Here is a 14,268-nt window from a genome sequence, read left to right on the forward strand (position 1 = left end):
CTGGCATTTGTGTTCCATTCATCTGTTTGTCCATCCTTCTACTGACACAGTATCCTAATCATTGTAGCTGTACAGTAAGCATTGCTGACCCCTTCCTCTCACATGGTCATCAAGTCGATAAACTGAGCTCACTGAGTGCCACTTGTGGGCGGGCAGTGTTCTAGATGCAGCGGACACTGTACTGAATAATACAGCAGGATGTCCATCCTCACAGCAGCACAGCATGCAACAGTCAATAAATTAGTGAGTGAGTAAGAGCATTTCAGATAAAAGGAAATGGGAAAGAGAGTTGAGAGGTTTGACGGTGGGGCACCCTTGGCTTGGAGATTTTGGGTCTGACATTTGAACCAAGTCTTAACTGATGAGGAAGCCATAGAGCCCTGGAAGGTCCAGCCTCATATGTTAGTAATGTGGAGGAATCCCCTCAGTCTTGCCATCCCCATTGGTGCCTGATGCTTTAGCTGCAGTCTTTCTTTTTTTCTTTTCTTTTCTTTTTTTTTTTTTTTTTTTTTTTGAGACAGAGTCTCACTCTGTCGCCCAGGCTGGAGTGCAGTGGCGCGATCTCGGCTCACTGCAAGCTCCGCCTCCCGGGTTCATGCCATTCTCCTGCCTCAGCCTCCCGACTAGCTGGGACTACAGGCGCCCGCCAACACACTCGGCTAATTTTTTTGTGCTTTTAGTAGAGACGGGGTTTCACCGTGTTAGCCAGGATGATCTCGATCTCCTGACCTCGTGATCCACCCGCCTCCGCCTCCCAAAGTGCTGGAATTACAGACTTGAGCCACCGCGCCCGGCCTAGCTGCAGTCTTGATAGGATTGTTTTCCTCACCTATAGATTGCTGTAGAATTTAACCCTCCACAGTTTCACCTCCCACCTGTGAGACCATGGTGTACTTCCTTTTTTTTTTTTTTTTTTTTTGAGACCGAGTCTCACACTGTCATGGGCAGTGGCATGATCTCGGCTCACTGCAACTTCCAGCTCCCAGGTTCAAGTGATTCTCCTGCCTCAGCCTCCCAAGTAGCTGGGATTACAGGCACCCGCCACCACACCCAGCTAATTTTTTATAATTTTAGTAGAGACAGGGTTTCACTCTGTTCACCAGGCTGGTCTCGAACTCCTGACCTTGTGATCCACCCGGACCGTGGGGCATTTCTACATGTGTGTGTGATGCAGACCAGCACAAGGCAGTCCTCTGGTGTGAAAGGTGCTGTTTGCATTTCGAGATTTTCTTTCCTCTGGGATTTCAGGTTTGGGGGCAGAGAGCCTTTGATTCCAGGGGAAGCAGGTTCCAGCGTCTGCTGAAGGCATGCATACAGGATTATGCCCCTGGCTGAAGGGGCTTAGGAAGGACATCAAGACCAAGAGAGAGCAGGACAGAAATAGCTGTGGGTGGGCAAGAGGAATCAGAGGAGACTGGAAATTCAGAACTCCTGTGAGTGTTTTCATACCCACTCTGACCTGACTGTGAGCCTTGGGTTAAGACCACACTGGGACCCAGTTTCCTTGTCTATCAAGGATTGGACCAGGTGATTTCCTAGGTCTCTGCTGGGTGTAATATCCACTTTATGGAATGAATGCTGGATAGCTTTCCTGTCTACCAGCCACAGTTCTAACTTTGGTGGCAAGATTCCAACATACTGTTTCTGCTTAGGAATTCTAAGTGTGTGTGTGTGTGTGTCAGAGAGAGAGAGAATGAACATTTTCTAGCCTTTAAAATGTTTATAATCTAAAATTTGTATGGAGAGATACATGCCCTAAAATAGTTAAAACAATTTTGAGAAAGAAAAATCAAGTGAGGGGAATCAATAATTGATATTAATTCATGCTTATTACATAAAGTAATCAAGACCATGTAGTATTGGGGGAGGGAAAATTACATAGAGTAATGGAAAAGAATAGAGAACACAGAAATAGACCCATACAAGTATACCCACCAATTTTTAGGTGCAAAAGCAATTCAATGGATAGTCTTTTTGAGAAACAATGTTGGATCATTTGGACATCCAAAGCAAAAAAAGAAAAACTTTGACCTAAATCTCACAGTTTATTTAAAACTTAATGCAAGAACTTCCTTTAGCCATTCTTTAAGGGTAGATGTGCAGGCAATAAATTCTCTCATTCTTCCTTTCTTTGAGAATGTCTCAATTTTCCCTTCATTACTGAAGAATATTTTCACTGGATAAAAGATTCTAAGTTAATAGTTATTTTCTTGAAAAGTGACACTTGAAAAGTTTTATGTCACTTCCTTCTGGCTTCCAGGTGTCTGATGCCTTTTAAAATGTTTTTGTCTTATAAGGAAGGTGTCTTTTTACCCTCTCACTGCTCTCAATATTTTTTATTTGTCCTTAGATTTCAGAAGTTTGCTTATGTTTCTTCTTCATGTGGATTTCTTTGGATTTATACTATGTGGACTTTGCACACCTTCTTATATCTATGGGTTTATATCTTTGGCCAAATTTAGGAAATTCTGAACATTATTTCCTTAAATACTTTTTCACCCCAACCCACTTTCTCCTCTCTCTTTTGGACTCCAGTTATCTATTGTTTGATCTTTCTTTGCAGTCTCACAGGTCCATGATGCTCTATTTGTTTGGTTTTCTTTCTCTCTCTTTCTTTCTTTCTTTCTCTTTCTTTCTTTTCTTTCTCTTTCTTTCTTTTCTCTTTCTTTCTTTCTTTCTTCGGTCTGTTTTCTCTCTGTTGTTCAGATTGTATAATTCTGTCTCTTCCATCTACAAGTTCACTGATCCTCTTATCCTCTCCATTCTCCTGTAAGCCCATCCACTCAACTTTTTATTTCAGTTACTATATTTTTCAATTCTATAATTTCCACTTAGATATTCTTTATATATTCTATTTCTTTGCTAGATTTTCCATTTTCTGAGCTGTTCTATTTTTCATTTGTTTCATGAGTATTTGTATTGCTTGTTGAAGCATTTTTATGATGGCTGCTTTAAAATCTTTGTTTGATAATTCCTGCATGTCTGTCTTCTCAGTGCTGGTGTCTGTTTACTCTCTTTTTTATTCAAGTTGAGATTTTCCCTGTTCTTGTTATGATTAATGAGTTTCTATTTTATTCTGGATATTTTGGGGAGTGTAGTCTTTGTATCTTATTTAAATCTTGTTTTGGAAAACCACCTCTGACTCCACTTTGGTGTGGGAAGGTGGGCACTACCTCATTACTTCCAGGTTTGGGTGAAACCCTACATTCCTTTATTGGCCTCTATTGACACCTTATGCAAGGATGGGTGTCTCATTTACTAATGGGCAGGGATGAGAGTTGAGATTTTACACCAAGCTTGCACCGATAGCTTGGTGTAAGAGTTAAAGAGGAAAGAAACACAAAAAGTGGTTCAACAGTCAAAGACAGGTTTATTTTGGAAAATAAACCTGAGAGGGGCTTCTGGCTGATTTTTTGGTCAGGAGCACTCTCTCTTACAGACTAAGAGTATGTATTGGTGAGAGAGCTTATTACAGGCTTGGAATATTTCTGTTGGGGGGAGAAGTTTATGGTGGGGTTGGAATGTCTCCGGTTGGAGGGGAGGTTATATTAGGGCTGACATCTCTCTGGCTGGAGGAGAGATTATCTTGGGGTTGGCATGTCTCTGGTTGGGGAGGGGTTTGGAATGTTTCTGGTCAGAGACGTTATTTGTGGTTTATGGTCATGCTGATCTTAGCTGATGCCCTTTAGATTTAGGCAGTTTTTGATCAAGGTGGACTTTAGAATGGCGGTGGGTGCTTGTCCAAGATGGTCATACTCCTGCTCTGTCAGTGGGATCAGGAGGCCTTGTGAATGCTAGCTGGTGGTGAAAGTGCTGGCTCTCTAGCAGGCCTTCTCCTGCATTACTGCAGCAGGGCAGGGGAGGAATGCCTCACTGACACCAGGTAGAGGATTGAAGACTGGCTTCACACATTGTCTTCACAGACAGCTGGTGGAGGGCCTCACTAACACTGGCAGGGGAAGAAAGTTCAAGCTTTCCCATCAGCCTTCTCTCACACCATTTGGCTCGGGGACATATATGACCCATGACAGGTGAGGTTGGGAGTTCTTCACTCAGGCTTTGCTGGGGTGTGAGGGAGACGGGTGTGTTTCATGGTTTTTACCTAATGTTTGGGAAGAGCATTTGTCTAAAAGTTTTCTGTCTTGCTAGGCTGGTCCTTTAGCTAGAGAATGCAGGTTTCTGTTGGAGCATTTCTGTCTGGACCTAGTGACAGCTCCAGCAAGACTGTTCAGCATCCATATAGGAAGCATGTATGAGTGGTATATATGCGGCAAAAGAAAACCTAGGGAACTCCCTGGTGTGTTGTTCTTTGTATTTTATGATCCCTAGCTGGTCTGCTTTCTTCTCTCCACCATTCAGATGTCTTGTTTTTGTATCTTTGTTTTATACATAATGTCTTAGGTTTTTAGCTGTGCTTAGTGAAACAAACAGGAAGAAGTGTGTCTATGCCATCTTGTCCAGAATTGGAAGTTTCCTATTTTATTTTTTTTCGTAGCATACTGTTCTTGTTTAATGATTTCAGTGTCTTCCTTTTTCGTCTTCAGGTTATTAATTTCAGTTATTTTGAAGTTTTCTTCTATCCTTTACATTTTCTCCTTCCTAGTTTTTTTTCCTATGTGTTTATTTTGGTCATTTTAGTGTGTTGAAGGTTTTTCCTAAATGCCTAGCAATCCTTGGGTGAATTTCATAATTATTTCAGAGTAAGACACCAAATATCTGTTTAGGTATTATGTGGGCACGTGTGGAGCTAATCAGCTAGTGTGCTTTCCTATCAAGTGATTTTAAAAGAGAAGTTGCTTATTTTATAAGTCAATGTTTAGAGGTCTCTTCTCTGAGGTGGGTCAGTTTCTCCAGAGCGGTATCCTCCAGTCACTTATTGAGGAGATACAGGATTATACCGGGAAAGAATGAAGCAGGGTGCTGAGTCACTGCCTGTTTACCACGCAGGTTTTCTTGTTACGCCGTTTTCATCCCAAACCTCTCCACTGTTTTCACCAGTAAGTCCGTGGTCCCCTCAAGCTGGAGATTCTTGTTCAGTTATTCAGGACCATAAGTTTCTCGTGTTTGATCTTGGCTGGCAGTTTGAGGGAAGAAGAAATGGAAAGGGGAGTATACACAGTTGTATATACTCTGTGTAGTATGCAGAAGGCTGACTGTGCTGGGACCTTAACTGAGGGTCACACTTAAAAACTTTAAACCAGAACCTCTGCCTGCTTCCTTCCCTGCGAACTCCAAGTCATCTGCATTTCTTTAGATAGCTTCCTGTGCTCTGCAGCACCATCTACCCCTCCTACGTCTACTTACCCTTTCCAGATTTTCTTGAACTTTCTCATCTACCATCGTCTCATCATTCCTTAATGCTGCTCTTTTGGGAATACAACGAAGGACAAAAGTTCCTTTAGTCAAACTCAGATTATCTCACCCCAAAGTCTGCTTTCTGGCCCTCTCCCCTAGGACACATGAGGACCACCAGGACAGCCTGAGCTACCTTGCCTGTCTCTAATCTATCTGTCTCTCTAGTACAGTAATTCTCAGACTAGCCTTGCCTCAGAATTCCCTGGAGGGCATTTTAGACACAAATTGCCAACCATTCCCTCAGGGCTCAGAAATCCATTTTTTACCCATTCCCAGGAATATGGTCTATCTGTTGCTGCATAGCCCGGAGGAACCAGCTGGGTGCCTCTGGGCAAGGACTTGCTCTGGAGGCAAGTCGCTTAAATTCTTTGAGTTTCTAAGGGAGAAGATACCAGCTGTTTCTGATCCACAAGGTACTTGGGGAGAAAGAACTAGCTGAAAATAGTTTTTAAATGTAGGGCAATATTTGGGAGCTCAGATAACACATTAGATCAGTGGTTTGCAACCTTGACCGCACATTAGAATTACCTGGAGAGCTAGAAAAAGTCTTAATTCCCAGGCTGTACCCCAAAACCATTATGTAATAATTATCCAGCCATCCAGTTTCTCTTCCTCCATCTCTCTCTCTTTCACTGTATACATATGCATATGTGTACATTTTTAATTTTAGAATACCTCAGATTAATCAGAGAATCTATAATTAAATCCTAATCTTGTAGAAAATTCTTATGCAAAATACTGTGATCTCCCAAATACATCTAATCACTTCCAGAATAAGGACCCCCTACAATTTCTACCATAAAAATAAATTCTATCAAGGAGCTTAATTTAAAATAAGAACTTCATTTTCCATGTACTTACCTACAAAATAAGCATCATATTCTGTTCAGCAAGAGATATTTAAGAGGCAAAACCCAAGATCCAATATTAAGTAAGCATACCCACTTTTCTCCAACTGATACATCAGTAAGAAATTATAGCAAAAACAGTCTCCTGTACTACTGGAGTAGAGTGTTGGGTAGAACAGTCAGCCCTGTGATAGTCTCCAGTGAGGGCTGCTCTTGCCAACCGTTTTTTCTAGGAGCAATGTATCAGCAAAATCTTGCCTCATCAGACCCAGCCTCCTTAGTCCACCAGTATAGAAATTTTTTTTTTTTTTTTTTTTGAGACGGAGTCTCACTTTGTTGCCCAGGCTGGAGTGCTGTGGCGCAATCTCGGCTCACTGCAAGCTCTGCCTCCCGGGTTCCCGCCATTCTCCTGCCTCAGCCTCCCGAGTAGCTGGGACTACAGGCGCCCGCCACTACGCCCAGCTAATTTTTTTGTATTTTTAGTAGAGACGAGGTTTCACTGTGTTAGCCAGGATAGTCTCAATCTCCTGACCTCGTGATCTGCCCGCCTTGGCCTCCCAACAGCATAGATACATTTTTAAGGTAGACTCTTGAAATACTTAAAAGAAATTTCACCTTAGTTTTTAGCAAACAGTACACACAGAGTGCTTGGGGATGCCATTCCACAGAGGTTGCTGCTACAAAGTAGGTGTTCATGAGGTGGGCCTAGGGGGTCGTTAGACTTGGACAATGTGTGTGAAGAAAAGGGTTTCTTCTCCCAGTGGCAAATTCCAAACAACAGAGATGCTGGTGATGCCAACACAGGCCTAACTATTCTGCTAGTGGGGACATATTTTATTTTGAAATCCTTAAGGTGCCTGGTGCATAATGGCAACCAGGGATGGTGGTGGCAATGTGGGTGAGGTGGAGTCATGCCTGCATTTCAGTGAGCATCCAAGTTAAGCTGGAAGAGGTATTGGGCTCTGGAAGTGTGCTTCTGCTTCAGTTTTGTTCATAAGGGATGTTGTTTAAACAGGAGCTTTTACCCCAGTTGCTGGCCTTTAAAAAGTATTTCTAATGAGCATGCCAAGTTCAGTAATTACCTTCAAGGCCTAATTCTTTGATCAAAATAGAAGACTGGATTTTTAAAAAAATACTCTTGAAAGTAGACATTTTAACAGAGACAAAATTTGTTTTGTTCCTAATCTTCACATTTTCCAAAATGACTGTGAACAAAGTATTTCACTGGACTCTGTACTTTGAAAATTAACCAAAACATAGTGTTATACCCAAAAGGAACTGGGCAGAGGAAGGACAGCGTGTTCCCAGTTGATATGTCCTTTGACCTCTGACCCCTGACCCGTTCTCTCTGCTCTCCAGAACCACATGCCCTGGGAAGAACCAGCAGGTGAGAAGCCCAGTTGCTCTCACAGTCAGAAGGCTTTCCACATGGAGCCTGCCCAGAAGCCCTGCTTCACCACTGAGATGGTGACATGGGCCCTCCTCTGCATCTCTGCAGAGACTGTGCACGGGGAGGCTCCTTCACAGCCTAGGGGCATCCCTCACCGCTCACCCATCAGTGTGGATGACCTGTGGCTGGAGAAGACACAGAGAAAGAAGTTGCAGAAGCAGGCCCACGTCGAAAGGAGGCTGCACATAGGGGCAGTGCACAAAGATGGAGACAAGGTAAGCCGTTCCTGGCCAGGAGTCCTCAGACTTGATCTGGTATCCCCTTCTCTCTGCAGCTGCCTATTGCTTCCTGAGCTTTCGCCTGACTCTCCTGTGATGTAACTTGTCACCCTGGGCCCCCTTGGATTACAGCATGCTGCCTGGGCCACACCCAGTACTGCAGTCGAGGGCCTGCAAGAGAGACACTTTGAGCAGCGCATTCCCCAGAGCCACAGAAGCCAGGGCCCCCTCTTCCTTCTCTGTAGTATGTCTCTAGCTGTGGCCAGCTCCATGCAAGGTAGCAGTGCAGAGAAGACTGCCATTTAATGAGTGCCTGCTGTGTGCCCGACATGATTAGACACTGCCCTAGCATTGGCTCTGCCACTCACAGAGGCTCAGAACATTTCAATATGACAGTCTTAACCAAATTAACTAAAGTCATTACACTGTCCATTCAATTTTGTCTCTAAGACACTTTGACAACATGATTTTTTGCATGAAACCGACAGCCTACTAAAAAGTAAATTAATGGTGTAGACATCATGCCATTTACCCAATCTTTGACAAGAGTTTCTTGTTTTTTCCCTTTATAAATAGCAATATTTATTATCAGGTGTTTGTGAAGTACACATCTCTGAGTCTCACCTCATCCTTGAAGACTCACTTTTTAAAACTGAGGTGAAATTCACATAATGTAGAATTAACCATGTTAAAGTGAAGAATTCATTGGCATTTAGTATATTCATTCACTATCTTTTGCGACCACCACCTCTGTCCAGCTCCAAGGCATTTTCATCACCTCTAAAGGAAACCCTATTCCCATTAAGTTGTCACTCCCCATTTCCCCTCCCCAGACCCTGGAAATACTCGCCTGCTTCCTGTCTCTATGGGTCTTCCTATTCTGGATTTTTCATATAAATGGAATTACATAATACGTGACCTTTTGTGACTGGCGTTTTTCACTTAGCGTCGTGTTTCATCCATGTCATAGCACATATCAATACTTCATTTCTTTGTATGGCTAAGTCACATTTCGTTATGTGATTATACAGTACTTGTCTCACTTTGTTCATCCATACATCCATTCCTGAGTAGGTCTTCATCCATTTCTGAGTAGCTGGGATTACAGGCATCTGCCACCATGCCCACCTAATTTTTGTATTTTTAGTAAAGACGGAGTTTCACCATGTTGGCCAGGTTGGTCTCGAACTCCTGGCCTCAAGTGATCCACTGGCCTTGGCCTCCCAAAGTGCTGGGATTACAGACATGAGCCACCGCGCCCGGCCTGGAATTCTTTACATATTCTGAATGTAAGACCATTATAAGATATGTCATTTGCAAATATTTTCTCCCATCTGTAGAGTGCCTTTCACTTTTTTGATAGTACCCATTGATGCATAAGTACTTAATTTTGATGAGATCTACTTTATCTATTTTTTTGTTGTTGCTTGTGCATTTGATGTCATACCTAAGAATCTATTGCCAAATCCAAGTAATGAAATTTACCTCTGTTTTTGTCTAAGAGTTTTATACCTTTCGCTTTTAAATTTAGGTCTTTGATCCATTTTGATTTAATTTTTGTATGGTATGAGATAGAGGTCCAATTTTAATATTTTCCACCCGGATATGTAGTTATCCAAACACCATGTGTTGAAGAGACTATTCTGTCCCTTACTGAATGGTCTTGGCATCCTTGTCAAAAATCAACTTACCCACCAGGCGCGATGGCTCACATCTGTAATCCCAGCACTTGGGGAAGCCAGGCAGTGGATCACTTAAGGCCAGGAGTTCAACATCAGCCTGGACAACATGGTGAAACCCTGTTTCTACTAAAAATACAAAAATTAGCCGGTGTGGTGGCACGCATCTGTACTCCCAGCTACTCAGGAGGTTGAGGTGGGAGAATTGCTTGAACCTGGAAGGCGGAGGTCGCAGTGAGCCAAGACTGCACCACTGCACTCCAGCCTGGGTGACGGAGTGAGACCCTGTCTCAAAAAAAAAAAAGTCAAATAACCTTAGATGTGTGGGTATATTTTTGACTCTCAATTCTATCCTATTAACTTATATGTCTGTCTTTATGTCAGTACCACATTGTTTTGATTATCACAGTTTTATAATAAGTTTTGAAATTGGAATGTGAGAGTCTTCTTTGTTCTTTTTCAAAATTGTTTTGGCTATTTGTTGGACCTTGCAATTTCATATGAATCTTATAATTAATTTTCTAATTCTGCAAAAAATAAAGGCCCTTGGGATTTCCATAGGATTGCATTCAATCTGTAGATCACTTGGGAGAGTAGTGCCATATTAATATAATATTAAGTCTTCAAATCCATGAACACTGGGTGTCTTTCCGTGTTTGGGAGGTGTTCTTGAATTGCTTTCAGCAGTGTTTTGTAGTTTTCACTGTAAAAAGTCTTGCACATCCTTGGTTAAAATGTTTCCTAAGTATTTTATTCTTTTCGATGACATCATAAATGGAAATTTTTAAAAGCTTCATTTTGGGATTATCCATTGCTAGAGCATAAAAATACAATTGATTCCTGAAACGTTGCTGAATTCATTTATTAGCTATAATATTATTTTTGTGGATTCTTTGGAAATTTCTATGTATAAGATTACATCATTTATAAAAATAGGTTATTTTACTTCTTCCATTCCAGTTTAGATGCCTTTGATTTCTCTTTTTTCCCGTACTTGCTCTGGGTAGAACATACATAACAATGTTGAGCAGAAGTGGTGAAATGGGGTGTCCTTGTTTTCTTGGTTTTAGGATTAAAGTTTTCAGTCTTTCACTATTGAGTATGATGTTAGCTGTGTGTTTTTCACAAATACCGTTTTATCATGTTAAGATTCCTTTCTATTTCTAGTGTTTTTATCATGAAAGGGTGCTGGATTTTTTAAGTGCATGATCAATTTTGATGATGGTTTTTCTGCATCAACTGAGATAATCATGCATGTTTTCTTTGACCTATTAATGGGGTATATTACATTGAATATGTATTGATCTGCAGTTTTCTTTTCTTGTGATGTTTTTCTCTGGCTTTGGTATCAGAGTGATTCTGGTCTTACAGAATGAGTTAGGAAGTGCTCTCTCCTCTTCTATTTTTTGGAAGCGTTTGAGAAAGATTCTTCTTTAAATATCTTGTATAGTTCACCAGTGAAGCTTTCTGGTCCTGGGATTTTCTTTGTTGCGGGGTTTCTGATTACTGATTCAATTCTTTTTTCTTTTCTTTTCTTTTAGCGTCAGGCTGGTGAAAAAACAATTCTTTACTTGTCATAGTTCTGGTCAGAGTTTATATTTCTTCTTGTTTTGTTTTGAGATGGAGTCTCACTCTGTTTCCCAGGCTAGAGTGCAGCAGCATGATCTTGACTCACTGCAACCTCCACCTCCTGGGTTCAAGCGAGTCTCCTGCTTCAGCCTCCTGAGTACCTGGGACTCCAGGCATGCACTGCCATGCATGGTTAATTTTTTTATTTTTTGATAGAGACAGGGTTTCACCATGTTGGCCAGGCTGGTCTCGAACTCTTGACTTCAAGTGATCTGCCCGCCTCAGCTTCCCAAAGTGCTGGGATAACAGGCATGAGCCACTGCGCCTGGCCAAAGTTTATGTTTCTTATTGAGTCATTTGGCTTGTGTTTTTCTTAAGAATTTCTCTATTTTATCTACATTATCTAATCTGTTGATATACAGTTGTCCATAGTGTTTTCTTATAATCCTTTTAAATTCCTGTAACATCAGTAGTAATGCTTCCACTCTCATTTCTAATTTTAGTAATTTGTATTTTCTCTTTTTTTACACAGTATAGCTAAATGCTTATCAATTTTGTTAGTCTTTTCATAGAATCTGGTTTTGGTTGTCTTGATTTTCTCTCTTTTCTTATTTTTATTCCATTTTTAATTTTTTATCTATTTATTCATTTATTTATTTATTTATTTAGAGACTCAGTTATGGGACTGGTATTTGGTATTTTTGGTAGAGACAGGGTTTCACCATGTTGCCCAGGCTGGTCTCCAACTCCTGGGCTCAAGTGGTCCACCCACGTCAGCCTCCCAAAGTGCTGGGATTACAGGCATGAGCCACTGCACCTGGCCTCTATTGTTTTTCTATTACTATATTTAATGTGTCTCTACTTTCATCTTTATTATTTTCTTCCATCTATTAGCTTTGAGGTTAGTTTGTGCTTCTTTTTCTTGTTATTTAAGATGTAAAATTAGACTATTGATTTGAGAAATTCTTTTTTAATTTAGGCTTTTACAACTAGAAAGTTCCCTCTCAGCGTAGCGTTCACTGCATCCATAAGTATTGATAGGTTGTGTTTTTGTTTTCATTCATCTCACAGTATTTTCTAATTTTGTGATTTCTTCTTTTCTTTTTTGTGAAATTTTATGATTTCTTCTTTGACTCACTGGCTGTTTAATATTGTATTAATTTCCACATATTTGTGAATTTTCCATTCTGCTATTGATGTCTAGTGTCGTCATTACATTGTAGTCAGAAAAGATATTTCGTATGAATTCAGTCTTTTAAAATTTACTGGCCGGGCATGGTGGCTCATGCATGTAATCCCAGCACTTTGGGAGGCTGAGGCAGGCAGATCACTTGAGGTCAGAAGTTCGAGACCAGCCTGACCAACCTGGTGAAACCCCATCTCTACTAAAATACAAAATTAGCTGAGCATGGTGGTGCATGCCTATAATCCCAGCTACTTGGGAGGCTAAGGCAGGAGAATTGCTTGAACCCAGGAGGCAGAGGTTGCAATGAGCCAAGATCATGCCATTGCATTCCATCCTGGGCAACAAGAGTGAAACTCACTTTTTGTCTTTGGCTTTCAGCTATTTTATTCCAATGTGTCTCAGTGTGAATCTTTATGCTTATCCATCATTGAGTTCACTGAGCTTCTTGGATGTGTGGATTCATGTACTTTATCAAATTTAGGAATTTTCCGCCATTCTTTCTGATTTTTTTCTTTCTTTTTTTTTTTTTTTTTTTTTTTTTTTTTTGAGATGGAGTTTCACTCTTGTTGCCCAGGCTGGAGTGCGATGGTGCAATCTTGGCTTACCACAACCACCACCTCCTAAGTTCAAGCGATTCTCCTGCCTCAGCCTCCCAAGTAGCTTGAATTACAGGCATGCGCCACCAGGCACGGCTAATTTTTTTCTATTTTTAGTAGAGATGAGGTTTCTCCATGTTGGTCAGGCTGGTCTTGAACTTCTGGCCTCAGGTGATCTGCCCCCCTCGGCCCCCCAAAGTGCTGGAATTACAGGTGTGAGCCACTGTGTCTGGCCTTTCTCTCTTTCTTTTGAGATTCCATTATAGGTATGTTGGTGTGCTTGATGGTGCCCTAGGTTCTGTTAGTTAATTTTCTCCATGCTTCTTTCCTTCGTATTGGAAAATCTCAATTGGCCATCTTCAAATCCACTGATTCTTTTTTCTGCCTACTCAGACATGTTACATTGAATTTTAGTTATTGTACTTTTCAACTCCAGAACTTTTACCTGTTTTTTTAATACTTTATTGGTATTCCATTTGATGAGACATCATTCTTTTGGTTCCTTTAGTGGTTTTTATTTCACTTAGCTCTTTAAGCATATTTAAAAGTTGATTAGAGTCTTTGTCTAGTAAGAAGACCCTGTGCTTTCTCAGGGATGGTTCTTGTTCATTTCTTTTCTTTCCCTGAGTGGGCCATACTTTCTTGTTTCTTTGTATCATATATATATATATTTTTTTGAGACAGAGTGTCGCTCTGGTGTCACTCTGTCATCCAGGCGGGAGTGCAGTGGTGCGATCTAGGCTCACTGCAACTCTGCCTCCCGGGTTCACAACATTCTCCTGCCTCAGCCTCACGAGTCGCTGGGACTACAGGCACTCGCCACCATGCCCGGCTAATTTTTTGTATTTTTAGTAGAGATGGGGTTTCACCATGTTAGCCAGGATGGTCTCGATCTTCTGACATCATGATCTGCCCGCCTCGGCCTCCCAAAGTGCTGGGATTACAGGCATGAGCCACTGTGCCCGGCCTTTGTATCATAATTTTTTGTTGAAAACTGGGCATCTTGAGTATTATAATGTGGCAACAAAGTGGCTGCATGTATGTTGCTGACAGTATTCCATGGCCTGGATGTACAACTTGTTTAATCATTCACCTATTGGAAGACATCTAGATTGTTTCCAGGTTTGGGCTATTATAAATAATATGTTTAATAACATATGTTTTCATTTCTCTAGGGTAAATTGCCCAAGAGTACAATTGTTGGGTCATATGATAGTTGTCTGTTTAGTTTTATAAGAATCTTCCACATTATTTTTGAGAGGACTGTACCATTTTACATTCCCACCAGTAATGTTTGCATGATCCAGTTTCTCAGCATTCTTATCAGTATTTGTTTTTTTGCTATTTTTAAATTTTTACCGTAATAG

The 14,268-nt window shown here is 41.1% G+C and overlaps 1 protein-coding gene and 1 non-coding gene across 6 annotated transcripts in view; one reads left to right on the forward strand and one right to left on the reverse strand.

Moving 5' to 3' along the window:
* The window catches only part of ARHGEF4 (Rho guanine nucleotide exchange factor 4), a 204,590-nt gene that overhangs the window by 87,389 nt on the left and 102,933 nt on the right, over nt 1-14,268 (forward strand). For 3 of the 5 annotated variants that reach the window (XM_030801452.1, XM_012497811.2, XM_003281756.4), the window contains one exon: nt 7,563-7,868. The exons of 1 other annotated variant lie outside the window; for it this stretch is intronic. In XM_030801452.1, the coding sequence (XP_030657312.1) occupies nt 7,563-7,868 (306 nt within the window). The remainder of the gene's footprint in view (nt 1-7,562; nt 7,869-14,268) is intronic. One more of the 5 variants, XM_030801453.1, reaches the window with a different exon arrangement.
* On the reverse strand, nt 6,365-6,493 carry LOC115831950. Its single transcript, XR_004027437.1, has one exon.

The sequence above is a fragment of the Nomascus leucogenys genome, chromosome 20 (genome assembly GCF_006542625.1).
Source record: "Nomascus leucogenys isolate Asia chromosome 20, Asia_NLE_v1, whole genome shotgun sequence".
In the NCBI taxonomy this organism is placed as follows: Eukaryota; Metazoa; Chordata; class Mammalia; order Primates; family Hylobatidae; genus Nomascus; species Nomascus leucogenys.